Source organism: Brassica oleracea, chromosome C9 (genome assembly GCF_000695525.1).
Source record: "Brassica oleracea var. oleracea cultivar TO1000 chromosome C9, BOL, whole genome shotgun sequence".
In the NCBI taxonomy this organism is placed as follows: Eukaryota; Viridiplantae; Streptophyta; class Magnoliopsida; order Brassicales; family Brassicaceae; genus Brassica; species Brassica oleracea.
Genome location: NC_027756.1, coordinates 42,574,751 through 42,589,367, shown reverse-complemented (window position 1 = coordinate 42,589,367; position 14,617 = coordinate 42,574,751). Strand labels below are relative to the sequence as shown.

The following is a 14,617-nucleotide window of genomic DNA, read 5'->3' as shown; positions in this document are numbered from 1 at the left end:
CTAGGCATAGTATCAAAAACCTTGATACGAGATCCCAAAATTTGCCTTTTTGCCAATATTCGAGCGTCTTCAGAAATCCCGCAAGATTTACACACTGCGGAAAACTCTCGAAACAGATCACGTATATAGCAGTTCACAGATTACGAGATGACAACTCGTAGTCTTCCTTCTACACCCATATAAAATGCCATCGGCAGCAACACGCCTGATAACCGCTACATAAAAACTAGACCGTAAAGGTCTCTCTGGAAAACAAGTCATAAGAACCTTAACTCCAAGACGAACTATGAAAGGCTTGATCCCTTCAACAAGGGTACGTAGGCAGCCGTCATAAGGTGCAGCCCCAATCTTATCGCGTTCTACTTTTAGAAAAGCTAGAAGACCACTTACCACTGACTTTCTCGACCATTAATTCCGTCTAACTCACCTAACTTGCCAAGCCACTCGCTAGAACCTCACGCTATAAGCTCATGGTTCTAACGAGCTGGGGGGGCTAACTGTTGGGGTCAAAATTGGTCACGACGGAATCAATGTCTGAAAGTCCATAAAAATCGGCATGAACGTTTTTACGAAAAATCGAAGAATCTTGCGGAGAAAACACATTCACGAAACATCGGACAACAGCTCGAAAAAGGTCGCTACGCAACGACCGAACGCGTGTTCCGCTCGGTCGCTACGTAGCGACCGAGCTCGAGCCAAGCTCGGTCGCTATGTAGAGACCGAGCGTTAGCGACCGAGCTCTTTCAGAAGACGGCCCAAAGGGACCTAAGATATGACTCGAGGCCCAACTTACGATTTCTTAACCAACAGCCCGTAAGCCGCATGGCGGTTTACGCTTGGTTCGCAAGGAAAGATAAATGTCAAGTTTCCGCGGATAAATACGAAATTTTGAAGATAATTACGAAGATCGGAAAAAATGGAATATCTCCATTTTTATGCTATGACGGCTTAAGGGCAGAAGAGGAAAAGCGTAAACCGACCTAGGAGCCATTATATAAGGAGTCCTAGGCGAGAGGCATGGAGGGAGACTTTTTCAGAGCAAACTTAGCACTTAGGGCAATTAGGCAACTTTCCGTTTTTGTTATTAGAGCTGCGACTCAATTAGGTTTAGCTGTCTTAGGGTTGTTAGAACTAGGAATCTCGCCGACAGCTCTCGATCCCAGGCTTATACCTTGTTGTAAACGCTCATACGCAAATTCGGAATAAGACTTCTCTTTGCTCTCTTTTTACGATTTCATATAATTTATCGTTGTTATTTCGTGTTCTGATTGCTTAGCGTGTGGTATTAGCAGATATCCGGGACCTCTGGAAAACTAGGGTTCTCCTACTTTCCTAATTTAAACGGAAATCGACAGTGTGAATTTTGGTTCCCACAGAGACTCATATTTTGGAGAGTAATAAAGAGAGAGTATTAGGAGCTATTCCAAAGGGATGGAAGTTTTTTGGAAATTATGCTGATGATGCTTCGGGACGTACTGTTGTCGTTTGGGACCTGAGGGTTATTCTGGTTATCTATGAAGCAACAGCTCAATCAGTTACTTCCGGGGTTTTTATTTTATAGGAAAATATCTCCCTAACGGTTACCTTTGTTTACGGGTTTAACTTGGTGGAAGATAGGAGGAGCTTGTGGAACAATCTCGTTGATTTACAGACTTCCTCTCCAGTTTCTTCTTATCCTTGGTCGGTCCTAGGTGACTTTAATCAGATGCTGCATACTTCTCATCACTCCAACCACCTTACTTCTCGGGTTGATGTGTCGGGAATGGACGAGGCAAACATTTGCTTACAAGATGCTCAGCTGCTTGAGGCGCAGGCCAAAAGCTTACCTTACACTTGGAGAAATAGTCAAGATGACAGCCCTATCTCCACTAGGATTGATCATGCTTTCATTAATCAGGCTTGGTCAACAGCGTTTCCAGACTCTTATGCTGATTTCTTGGACCCTTCTCAGTCGGATCATGCCCCTTGCCTCTTTCGGATGCCTTCTATTAGACGTCAGATTATTAAACCCTTCCACGTCATTGACCATCCGGAGTATGCGTGGACTGTACGAGAAGCTTGGAACTGTAGTCAATTTACAGGCACAGATCAGTTTAAGTTGGTACGCTCTCTTAAGTCGTTGAAGAGGCCACTGCGTAAGCTCAATAAAAGACATTACAGTGGTGTATCCCAAAGAGTTAAGGAGCAGAGAGAGAAGGTGGATACACTCCAGAGATCCTTACTTACCACACCTGATGTTTCAACAGCTCGGGAGGAGCACGTTGAGAGGGAAAAACTGAATGTTCTTCTTAAGGCAGGAGAGAAGTTCTATAGACAAATGTCAAGAGTTAGATGGGCAGATGTGGGTGATCGCAATACCCCCTTTTATCTTCGGACAGTCTCGAGTCATGCCTCACGAAATCATATATATCCACTACCTTAAAGATGCTGATGATAGATTGTTTTACTCGATGGATGATATCAAAACCCACGCTGCAGATTATTTCAAGGTATTCTGGGTACTACAGACCTCCCCGCATCGCCAACCTCTCCTGAGGAATTGAGGTCCCTGCTTCCTTTTCGTTGCTCTGAACTGCAACAGAATTATTTGAAGCGAGAAGTCACTGCAGCTGAGATCAAAGCTACACTATTCGCCATGCCATTGAATAAGAGCCCGGGACCAGATGGCTATTCCGTTGAGTTTCTTCGAGCTTCTTGGGACATAGTAAGGGAGGATATTACCTGTGCCGTTAAGGAATTCTTCCGCAATGGAAAATTACTCAAGGATATGAACATAACAGCAATCGCGCTAATACCAAAAAAGCCGGAAGCTTGCTGCCTTACTGATTATAGGCCAATCAGTTGCTGTAACATTGTGTACAAGCTCATCTCCAAAATAATCGCAAACCGTCTCAAACCTATCTTGACTGAATGCGTAAGCCCTAACCAAGTAGCTTTCTTAAATGGTCGCAGTCTTGGAGAAAACGTACTGCTGGCGACTGAGCTCATCAAAGACTACAACAAGTCTTCATGTCTTAAAAGTGCCATGCTCAAAATTGATATTCGTAAAGCTTTTAACACTATGTGTTGGGACTTTGTGATCAAGGTTTTGGAAGCACAACAGTTCCCTCCTATGTTTATCAATTGGATTTCCGAATGCATCTCCTCACCTAGATTCTCAGTTGCTATCAATGGTGAGCTTGTGGGTTTTTTTGAGGGTAAAAAGGGTCTCAGACAAGGTGACTATATCTTTCCGTATCTTTTCATTATGCTCATTGAGGTGCTCTCTCGCTTACTGGACAAAGCCGAATCTGATGGCACCTATAGGCTGCACCCACTTTGTTCTTCCCTAAAGCTTACCCATCTGTTGTTTGTGGATGACCTATTAGTTTTTTCTGATGGGACCAGTGCATCTACATCAGGGATCAAAGCAGTTATGAACCAATTCAAAGAGTGGTCACGTCTGGATACTAATCAGTCTAAAACAGAGATTTTCTATGGAGGATATTCAGACATCCAAGCCTCGGTTCTGAGTGATCTCTCGGGCTTTCGGTGTGGGGATTTCCAACAAGATATCTTGGGCTGCCCCTAAGTCCAAAAAGGATTTCTGCGGCCACCCTTCAGCCTTTCCTTGATCGTATAACATCGAAACTTCACTCATGGACAGTTAAATTCTTATCCTTTGCTGGTAAAGTCACGTTGATATACTCTGTGATCTACGCCATGGTTAATTTTTGGAGTTAGGCTTTTGTGCTACCCAAATGGTTTTATGCCAAAGTTGACTCTCTTTGCTCTAGGTTCCTTTGGAAGAATAGCACTACTTCGGCTGCAGGGGCAAGGGTTTCTTGGATTAATATATGTAAGCCCAAATCTGAGGGCGGTCTTGGTCTAAGGAAGCTTGAAGACTTTGAGATGGTCTTCAGATTGAAGAGATTATGGTTGTTCTTCTATGGTTTCGGGTCTCTGTGGGTTCCTTGGTTAACAAATAATAGGTTCAGCGGAAGAAGTTTTTGGCTTATAAATGATTCGCCTAGATTCTCAAGGACTGTTAGGAGCATGCTCCAGCTGAAGAAAGAACTTCAGCTCTTTCTACGATGCAACGTTGGGGATGGAAACATGGCCTTTTTCTGGTATGACTATCGGACCGAGGTAGGACCTCTACACCTTCTATTTGGTTCGTCGGGGCCCCGGTCTCTAAGGATCCCTATCACTGCTACTGTGTCTCAAGCAGTAAGAAACGGACACTGGAATCTTCCCCCGGCGCGATCAGAAATAGCTAGACCCTTCAGATAATTCTGTCAACAATGTCGGTTCCCTCTGCAGCAAACAGTGGCGATGTTTACTTGTGGAGGAATCATTCTGGTGGTTTCGGACCATCATTCTCCTCCCGTGTGACATGGGAGAGGATCAGAGATCGCAGTCCTTTAGTTGACTGGCATTCGGTGGTATGGTTCAAAGAGGAAATTCCTTGATGTTCGTTTATCTCCTTGACTGCTTTCCTCGGAAGGCTACCAACTCGAGACCGTCTGATTTCATGGGATTATCTGTCCAACCAGGTTGTGTTCTCTGCTCTGAATCTGATGAATCCATTAGCCATCTATTCTTTCAATGTTCCTTTCAGCTTCTACTTGGACTTGTTTTTGTGGCAGGTACATGGCGTCTCCTCCGACTTCGTTAGCAGCGATCGTTCATCTCTGTCAGCAACTGCAGGGAACTCATGCTCCTCATGCAGTAGCAGTACTGAAGCTCCTGAATCAAGTCATCATCTACTCCCTTTGGCGTGAGAGGAATTCCCGCATCTTCAAAGGCGAATCTTCGACTCAATAGGCGTTCTTCCGGGTGGTGGATTGTGCAATGCGAGATAGGCTACTGTCCTTGTCTCGACCCACGGTGTCCGCTCCCTCTCCGTCGTTGCTTGAGTTGTACTTTTGGTTTCTATCCCCTTATAGTTAATGTTCTCTCTTGTTCCATTGCTCTCTTGCTCTTTTATCTTTCTTTGTAATAAGTTGTGTTTCACAACAATGTAAACTTTAAAAAGCGGTATAAATTTTAACATTTAGACCAAAAAAAATAATGTTTGTTAAATCACAACCTCATAGTACGTATTTTAAGATACACAGTATTTGCCTGTTCTAATTGTATGTGGACGTATTTTATGGTGGCTTGGTGGAAATTTTGTCAAGAAAAACTGATGTGGACACTGCAGAAAAACAAGAACTAAAATTTTGGAAACAATCATAATCTTCTTAACTAGACAAAAGTAATATATTTATCATTTTATTCAATTTTTGTGCCACTAACTATTGGTGACTATTTGAAAAAAAAGAAATGCAAACGATTGAGGATCAATTATCTAAGACAAGTAATATGGGTCCAATGAATTTTCACCAGGGGAGAAACTCTATATACAGCCCTTCTTCTCGTTCATTTCCAGCAACAGTATGATAACAAGTCAGGTTACATGGTCAAGTTGCATAAGGTGCCTGGAGGATCAATTATCTAAGACAAGTCCTAGAGCACTTTCCATTCTTTCTCACTGATTTGCGAATCATTTAGTTAAGTCAATGGAGGATTTTATTTCTTTGTTTGACAGTTCACACTAGTTCGTGACTCTTGTAAGTCAGTCTAAGTATTATGTTTAAGGGTAGTGAATAAGTCGCAATCCATTTTTTCTACCGTGTTATAGAGAACTTGATTTGCACATAAACTGGCCGATTTTATATTCATTGATTCCTGTTTGTAACCGTAACCACAAAACAGTGTACTGATAGGCTGCTGTCATGTGTCATCATTAATAGAAAACATCATTGAATATTAATATTAAAAAAATATACTATGTATGTTAATATCATTTAAATTTAATTATATATTCTATCAAATATTTTTTTTATTGTTTGGATTAATAAAATTAATTTATATGCTCACACCAATTTAATTATATATGTAATAATTATTAACTTTTAATTATTCAATATATATTTATTATTTCACATAAAACATATAATACATAAAATAATTTTTATATAAAATATTTATTTCGCCCAGAGCGCGGATCTTAATTTAGTGTTAATTACTCCACAAACTAACTTTTCCAAGTTCATGTTCAAAAGTTCTTCAGAAATTCTCAATTCTTTTTTTTGTCACCCAAAATTCATATAATAAAGAAAAGGCGTAAACAGTTAATTGTGATTCAAAACAGTTCACTATAAGCCTCATATGCTCGTCACAGGTCATTGGTCGTCTTACTTTGCAGCACAAACAAACTATCTTGCCCTCGGAAACATCCCAGTGTCAAAGCTTATGCTCACTTCAGGAGAACTCTGAGAGTCCATATTCATATTTCTCCTCGATTTTTCAGACGCAAGACACTCTTTCAGTTCATTAGCAACCTGGGACATATTTGGTCGGTTTAGTGAAGAAGGATTCACGCACGACATCGCCAGTTCAAGAACTCTCCATACAGAACGAGACTCGTAATCCCTGTGCAAGTTTGGATCTATAATCCTAGTAATATCTCCTCGGTTGAGCTCAAACCCAACCCACTGCGCTATGTGAGACCTTTCACGGGATTGGTCAATCACTGGTTGGTTTGTGATCATTTCCAATAACACAATTCCAAAGCTGTACACATCGCTCTTCTCACCCAGCCGACTTGTATGGTAATACCTTCAAGGCAAATTAAATGGTTATTATATATACTCTTTAATCATCGCAGAAGAAAATAAAAACTTATTATTAGCATATTGTAATTGTTGACTAATGATACTTACTCTGGATCAAGATATCCAGGTGTACCAGCAACAACAGTTGAAACATGGGTTTCACCTCCAACAGGGAAAGATCTTGAAAGGCCAAAATCGGCGATCTTAGCCTTTAACTGTTGGTCCAACAATATGTTTGTCGTTTTGATATCTCTATGTACAATTGGCGGTGTGCATCCAACATGTAGATATTCCAAACCTATTCAAAGGAGTGGTTATATTGTTAATCCGTCAGAAGAAAAGTTATTCTAATCTACCTCCATTGTTTGAGCTTAGTACTAACCTAGTGTAGCCTCCAGAGCTATTTGCAGCCGACTGCCCCATTTGAAAATGGATTCACCACGTTTTCCTGAATGGTTTATCACTTTAGATCCTTGTAAGTTATATACATAGTCAAGCTAAATTCTGGAATCATAAGTTCAGGCATTTACCAGATAGATGTTGTTTTAAATCTCCATTTGGCATAAACTCATAGATAAGAGCCAAATGATCTCCTTCATCGCAATATCCAGCGAGGTTCACCAAATTTGTATAGTGAACTCTTAGAAGAAGAACAACCTAATCATCCATGGAAAAGAAAAACAAGAGATAACATAAGGGTATGATGCTAATTAAGATGATCATAATATCTTTTAAGAAGATTAGGCATATACCTCTGCCTTAAAATGCTTATAGCCTTGACTTGATGATTGAGAGAGCAATTTAACAGCTACTTGTTCGGAATCATTTAGAGTACCGTGGCACACGACACCGAATCCACCTTCGCCTACTACTGTTTGGAAATTATTTGTCATTTTCATAACCTCTGAATAAGTAAACCTTCTCTTTTTCGTCTCAATTGATGATTTAATGTTTGGCGTAATTGGTGGAAGTTGTGCAGCTATAGAAGAAACAAGTAGGGATGTAAGAAAAAAAATACAATTAATTTATGTAGTTCCTTGATTTGATGAGATATCTCCTGGAAATTACCTTCCACGGATGATGGCTTCTTCTTTTTGAGAACAAAAACAAGAACCAACACAATAACGATTATGGCTACAGAAGCAACTGATGCAACAATTATCAGTGGAAATTTCTTCTTGGAGTCTTTTGTGCACGAACCAGAGAGACAAAGCCTCGGGTTTCCTTCAACTCTGCAAGTAGAAGAGTGTTGTTCAAGACATCAAATCACAAAAGGCAGTAATACCAGATGAATATTAAAAAATATATGTGGGAGTTAAAGTTTCTTACAGTAACTCTAGTCCATTTCTTTGAAGAGCTTGAGGAACGTGACCAGTAAGATCGTTCCCTCTTAGGTTTCTATTAAAAGGAGCAATCATCATGCATAAAGGACACATGAAGTCAAATAGAAATTGAATAAGTAATAGAAAACATGCTGAGGAACTTACATGATCACCAACGATGTCATCTGGGCTAGAAACTCAGGCACCACTCCAGTCAATTTGTTATTTGACAAGTCTCTAAAGTTTAGATTCAAATTGAAGTAAATGTCAACTAGTTTACTTCCAAGGACACAACCACTATTTTGCACTCGATCAACAATAGAAGACGCTTACAGTTTTTGTAGTAGTGTAAGGTTTTGAATAGCAGCCGCTATGGTTCCAGTTAACCCGCTTGAAGACAAGTTTCTGGTGATTCAAAAGCATGACTATTAACATAATCTAGAGTAAGTATGTTTGTGCATGCATGCGTGATCTTACGACTTACAAGGACGTTATTCTTGGAGGTGTAGAAATAGCGGTGTAGCTACAATTCAAACCGTCCCATGCATACATTTGAGGGACGCAAGGATCTCCTTGCCACTTGATTCTACTCAATCCATAGGCAGTTTCGATATCTTTGATAGCAACCACTGATGTGAAAGTTTAATATGCGAGGATTAACATATATAATAAATTGATCTTACATCTTTATAATAAATAACGTACCATCGTTTTCATCTGTTTCCGATTGTGCGAATTGGATAACCGCGTAGATCTCAAGAGCATTTAGTAGAGGAGGAAGAGTTGATTTCGAGGTTTTTATTAGCTGGTAGCTACATTTCCCTCCATCGCAAGTCTCTGGAGACTTATTCATGAAAGTATCAATCAGTAACTTTGAAGGAACAAAAGCTTCAACAGTAACAGCTCCATTCCATAACACGTCAAATTCCCTGGTATCGTTGGCATGTAAATCTTGTATCTCAGCGAAGTGGCTATACAAGTAATATTGGTCACCATGTTTTTCCGGCGTCCAACTGACTGTCAATGGCGCACTGAGATTGGAAGGTATAGCAGCGGTTGGCGGTTGCAAGAGCCTTTTTTGGTGGAGCATAATTGTTATCATTGCTAACTTCGAGGGTGGTGAAAATCTGAGACCAACTCGTGGAAAGAAAGTTAAACCAACTACGATCGTAAACATCATCGGGGTACCTATATGTGAAACAAATAACGTATTAGTCTTGAACATGTACCTATATGCCCTTTTGGGATATCTATATACACTACAACAAACATAAACTAATGGACAAAACTTAAACACAAAAATGCCACTCAAGTAATAATTAATAATTTAACACAACCATTATTATTATTATTTAATAGCCAGCCGATTAATCAGTGATCAAAACAATAATAGCATGTGTACTATCTACATTTTTCAATTTAGGTGAAAATAGCTGATTGATAATCCAACTTATTTCAAATAAATTTGACCAGATTAAACATACAAACATATGGTTTGAGATCAACACTGTTATGAATGTTTTATCATGTTCCATCAATACACTAATAAAAAAAGGGTTATATGAGATATCTGGTGTAGAAGTAGGCCAACATTTCTATTGACAAATAGGGGGGTTTCAAGTCCATGCACAAGTCCTTATTACTTCTTGGATTGTAATTGCTATCTTATTAGGTTCCGCAGCTCTAGCGGTTCGCAATCCACAAACCATTTCAATTGGCGGCCAAAACTTCTTTGAATTTGTCCTTGAATTCATTCGAGATGTGAGTCAAACCCAGATTGGAGAAGAATACGGTCCATGGGTTCCTTTTATTGGAACCCTGTTTTTATTTATTTTTGTTTCTAACTGGTCAGGAGCCCTTTTGTACACGAACTCAATTGCACATCAAAGACTTTGTGTGTGATCACTTCAAGAACTTTGTGTTTTCGATATAGTTTATATATTTAATGTTTAAATATTTGTTAAATTGAATATATCACTATTTCTTTTATAAATTATTATATAAACTAAACCATATCAATAAAAAAATCATTATTTTTTTTGTTATAACCACTTTTTGATAGTAAATATACTTAACGATTTTCAGATACACAAGATTTTAAAAATTTATTGCCCAAAATGTTCCTATAATAACACAGTTTTCAAAAACTGATTACAATTTAAGTAAATTAAGAATTAATTGACATGTATATATTATGCATATTAATTACACTTTTGGATACACTTTGTCTTCATCAGCTCCACAAAATATATTATTATATAAAGATTAGTTCTTCAGAGTTGCTAATTAACATGATCGCGACACGTGTTAATATATCTTATAATTAAAAAATATATACTAAGATATAAACAAAAATAAATTTTATTAAAAAGTAATTATAAATATTATTTGATAGTAATTTTTCTTTTTTAAAATCCTAATCAAAAGATAATTACAAAAGACTATTTGATAATAATTTTCCTTATAATATTGTGACATGTGTTTAAATATATAATGATTAAAATATATATAATAAGATAATAAAAAGGGAAATTTTGGATAACTACATTTGAATGACATTTTATTTTGAAAATTACACTTCTATTTATTTATTTTTGAAAACTACACTTTTGTGTAGATAAAATGACTAAATTATCCAATCTTGAGATTTATAATTATTCTAGTGATTTTTAATATCTAAAAAAAGAATATCTTCGCCTATGTCTCTTCCGCCACTTGGTGGACATGTTGGATAATTCTTCTAGTGATTTCTTTTTTTTTTTTTTTTTTTTTTTTGTAAAAGTGTCACCGATGTGTTTATTCCTTAGATTCTTTTGTTATGTTGGTATGGTTTTGTAATTGTATCAAGGGGTTTTGAATTCTGTAAATGTGGTTATTATTGTTACATTACCGCAGTTATCTTTATTTAAAGATGGAAAAAATCATCTCTTTGGTTTTTAATTTACAGCGTTTTTGTTTGCTGGTGTGTATTAAATAAGAATTTTAGTGATTATCATATATTACTGATTGAACTTAAATTTCTCTGACTTTGATACAATTAAGTTAAATTTCATAACTGTTAGTGTTGTTCTAGATTTTCTATATATGCAAAAGAAAAGTAAAGAAATAAAAAGTCTTCAAAAAATAAATAACAATCCAGCTTTGACTCAATCTAAATCTGGGTAGTCATTAATATGGCTTGATAGAGAATGAATTTTAACAAAATTGTATATTTTGGGTGAACGAGAATTTTTTTATATGAGGAATGAGAGTTATTGTGAAACTTTTGTTTGAAAATTATTTGCAGAAGTTTAAAATATTTCTTACGATTTTCAAGTGTTATTTTATAATAGTGATAATAGTATTATTGAATTTGTACTTTAGTTATTTAAACAAATAGTTTTTGTTAAAATATGGATAAAAATGTCTTATCACATTTACTGAATTGTAGTTTTCAAAAATTAAAAATAGAAGTGTATATTTCAAATTTTGAATTATAAATAGGGTATTTTTAAATTGTCCCTAATAAAAACGAATTTTGAAAAAAACACTTTAAAAATTATTTAATAGTAAAAATGTTTTTTTATATATTTAGTAGTAATTATTTTAGAAATTTATTTTTTCAAAATCCTAAAAAAATATTTAAAAAAATTATTTAATATAATTTTCCTTTTCTAAATTTTAATGAAAATATTATTATAAAAGATTATATTGATCTTGGTTCTTCAAAATTGCTAATTAATATGATTGTAACACATGTCAGTTATATATTTAAATGTGATATGTGCTAAACTATCTCATAATCATAAATATATATACTAAAATAATGAAAATGATTTTTCTTAAAAATTAATTATAAATATTATTTAATAGTCTTATTATTATTTTATTATTTTCATAAAAATCTTGGTTCTTCAAAGTTGATAATTAACATGATTGTGACAATATTAGTTATATATTTGAAAATTTGATATGTGTTAAAATTTCCCATAATCAAAAATATATATACTAAAATAATAAAAATGATTTTTCTTAAAAATTAATTATAAATATTATTTAATAGTCTTTTATTAATATTATTATTATTTATTATAATGTTTGTTTTAAAAGATACTAAAGATAGAGAATTATAAAAGATAAATATTAAATTTTAAGAAAAAAATGTTAAACAAAAAAATTGTAAAATCCTACAAGTACAATAAATTATTTAGTAAAAATATGAAGAAAAACTAACTTTTAAATAAATAGTATTACTTTTTTAAAACCCTAATTAAAAAAAATTGTAAAAGTTTGTCTTATAAGTAACTAATTTTCCTTTTTTAATTGATAATTATATGTTAAAAAGTTATGACCAAAAATAACTACAAATATTTCACATTTATGTTTTGGTTCAAGCTTGCACATATTAGATTTACAAAACACAATAGTATTTACATGAAAAGTATTACTTGAGATTCTTGATACAACTCAACTTTTTATTATCCTTATTACATCTTATGGCTAACATAATTTTTAATTTTAATGTTGTTGTCGTACATGAGTATGTGTGAATATTGATGAATATGTCTTTGTATGTATAATAATAAAAAAAATATAAATAATAAACAGAATTTTTTCTATTAAAAATAAAATAGTTGTATCAAATCTAAAAGAAAAATTAATTATAAAATAATTAAGTTCCTTTTCAAAAGTCTAAATAAAAAAATGTAAAAATAATCTTATTTTTCCTTATAATTAACTAACTTTAATTTTTAATAATTTTGTTTTAAAAAAATATAAACTAAAATTAACTTCAAATATTTCACCTGATATGATTGTGACATGTGTCAATTAAGAAAAAATAGATTGTGAATGTGTGAATAAAAACTGCCATTATGTAAAAATAACTTATTATTTTCTTAAAATGCTAAATAAAATAGATTTCTAAAAAAAAAAAATTATTTTCTAATCTTAACCAATTAAGATTTTTTTCTTTTTTAAAAAAAAATTCTGACCAGAGAGAATTTTAAAATTTTATTTAATAGTAATTTGTACTTAAAAATTAATGATAAACATGATAGTAAAATTATTTAATTAACAAGAAAATTCGTAAAAATATTAGTGATATTAAAAAGAACGAATTTTGAAGATGACAACTTTTAAAAATAGTTAATATTAACTGGAAATAATTATTTGATAAACAAATTATTTTTATAAATCCTAGACAAAATATAATTGTAAAAGCGTATTTAATATTAAATTTCTTTTTCTAAAATCCTCAAAAACTGTAAAAGAATATTTGACAGTTGTTTTTTTTATAAAACAAATCCTAAACAAAAAAATTTGTATCATATTTTTAAGTCCTTACTAAAAGAGAATTGTAAAAATTTATTTGATAATATTTTTAAGAGAGTATTTGATGATGAACATGATACTAAAAATTATTTATTTAACAAAAGAAGTGTAAAATTATTATTGATAAGAATTGTAAAAATAGTAATTTTAAATTTTTTATTAATAACTAAAAATAATTATTTGATAGCCATTTATTTTTTTCTGAAATTCTACATAGAAGATAATTGTAATAGGTTATATGACAGTATTTTTTCTTTTCTAAAATAGTAAACAAAATTGTAAAAGTGTATTTTATATTTTATTTTTATTTTTTTAATTGTAAATAAAAAGGAGATTTTATAAAATAGAATGTTTTCATTTTTTTTAAAAATCCTAACAAAAAAAATTAAAGACTTATTTAATAAAACATTAAATTAATACATAAGAACATGTATAATATTGCCATTGACTCGATTGGTGTATTTGACTTTCATTTTTTTTTACTTTTCATTCAATTTTTTATTTTTGGTTGTGTTCAGTTTAAACGTTTAGATAATACATTTTCTATAATCCTAAGTACAAAGTTTATAACAATTCATCTATGCACCATGATATAAAATACAAATATTAACTTAAACTTATGTGTAAAAATGGGTTTTAATTATAAAATAAATCTCAAATAATATATGAAAAAACAATCATAAAACTATAATAAAATTATTTATTATTTTATGGTTTTTATTAAATTAAAACATCACACAAAATCCGTTGCAACGCAACGGGCTCATATCTTGTTCATAATATCAGTGACATTCTAACATACTTACTGTATCCTTAACTTATTGTTATCATATTAACTAAAAAAGATAACAATCTTTCAAATACAATCTATATTTTTAACTAAACATATATTAGATTAAAAATAAGTATCAGAAAACAAAATATATAAAATGGACAATGAGAATATTATTTTTATATATACTATCAAATAAATGAAAGTATGTTAATGTTTCAATTAAAATCATTAACAAAAATATAAAGCACATATAATCAACGAATGATCATGAGAAAGAGGAGAATGAGATTGAAAGACTGGTATTTGGAACTGAGTTTGGGGAAGTTGAGAGATTTGTTGTGGCCACAGCTGAAGTACAAATTGTGAAGGACGCTGCCACGAAGGTTGAAGCAACGAATCTGCAAAGAGCTGAGCACAAGGCTGAGAAACATGTTGAGAAGAGAGCTGACAACAAGCTGAAAAAGGTTGAGCTAGAGGAAGCAACTAATGTTGTGCTATCACCCTATGATCATCTCCCTTTCCCCCAAAGAGTTCTCACCAAAGCTCAGAAGAAGGTGCTCTCCAAG

At 33.6% G+C, this 14,617-nt stretch overlaps 3 protein-coding genes and 1 pseudogene across 3 annotated transcripts in view; 2 read left to right on the top strand and 2 right to left on the bottom strand.

The window, feature by feature from the left end:
• The window catches only part of LOC106315077, an 11,370-nt gene extending 7,799 nt beyond the window's left edge, over positions 1-3,571 (top strand). The window contains exons 5-7 of the mRNA XM_013752848.1: positions 1,562-2,326; positions 2,379-2,489; positions 2,582-3,571. Of these exons, the coding sequence (XP_013608302.1) occupies positions 1,562-2,326; positions 2,379-2,489; positions 2,582-3,571 (1,866 nt within the window). The remainder of the gene's footprint in view (positions 1-1,561; positions 2,327-2,378; positions 2,490-2,581) is intronic.
• Positions 3,572-4,035: 464 nt separating this feature from the next.
• Positions 4,036-4,657, top strand: LOC106315076 (annotated as a pseudogene).
• Positions 4,658-6,242: 1,585 nt separating this feature from the next.
• On the bottom strand, positions 6,243-7,534 carry LOC106313711 (probable LRR receptor-like serine/threonine-protein kinase PAM74). Its single transcript, XM_013751607.1, has 5 exons — positions 7,444-7,534; positions 7,172-7,300; positions 7,024-7,089; positions 6,750-6,939; positions 6,243-6,645 (listed from the first exon to the last, which is right to left on the bottom strand). Exons 1-5 carry the CDS (start codon positions 7,532-7,534, stop codon positions 6,243-6,245), a joined length of 879 nt encoding a protein of 292 aa, XP_013607061.1.
• A 909-nt stretch (positions 7,535-8,443) lies between these two features.
• Positions 8,444-9,065, bottom strand: LOC106315074 (probable LRR receptor-like serine/threonine-protein kinase PAM74). The gene is made up of 2 exons (XM_013752847.1): positions 8,669-9,065; positions 8,444-8,592 (listed from the first exon to the last, which is right to left on the bottom strand). The coding sequence occupies exons 1-2, from the start codon at positions 9,063-9,065 to the stop codon at positions 8,444-8,446; spliced, it is 546 nt and encodes a 181-aa protein (XP_013608301.1).
• Positions 9,066-14,617: the final 5,552 nt, after the last annotated feature.

Coding starts and splice junctions, on each gene's coding strand:
- LOC106313711 (XM_013751607.1), bottom strand. CDS start 7,534: ATGACAAATAATTTCCAAACAGTAGTAGGCGAAGGTGGATTCGGTGTC. Junction 7,301..7,443: donor TTCCGAACAAGTAGCTGTTA/AATTGCTCTCTC, acceptor CCATGGATGATT/AGGTTGTTCTTCTTCTAAGA. Junction 6,940..7,023: donor AGCTCTGGAGGCTACACTAG/GTTAGTACTAAG, acceptor TCCTTTGAATAG/GTTTGGAATATCTACATGTT.
- LOC106315074 (XM_013752847.1), bottom strand. CDS start 9,065: ATGATAACAATTATGCTCCACCAAAAAAGGCTCTTGCAACCGCCAACC. Junction 8,593..8,668: donor GGAAACAGATGAAAACGATG/GTACGTTATTTA, acceptor CTTTCACATCAG/TGGTTGCTATCAAAGATATC.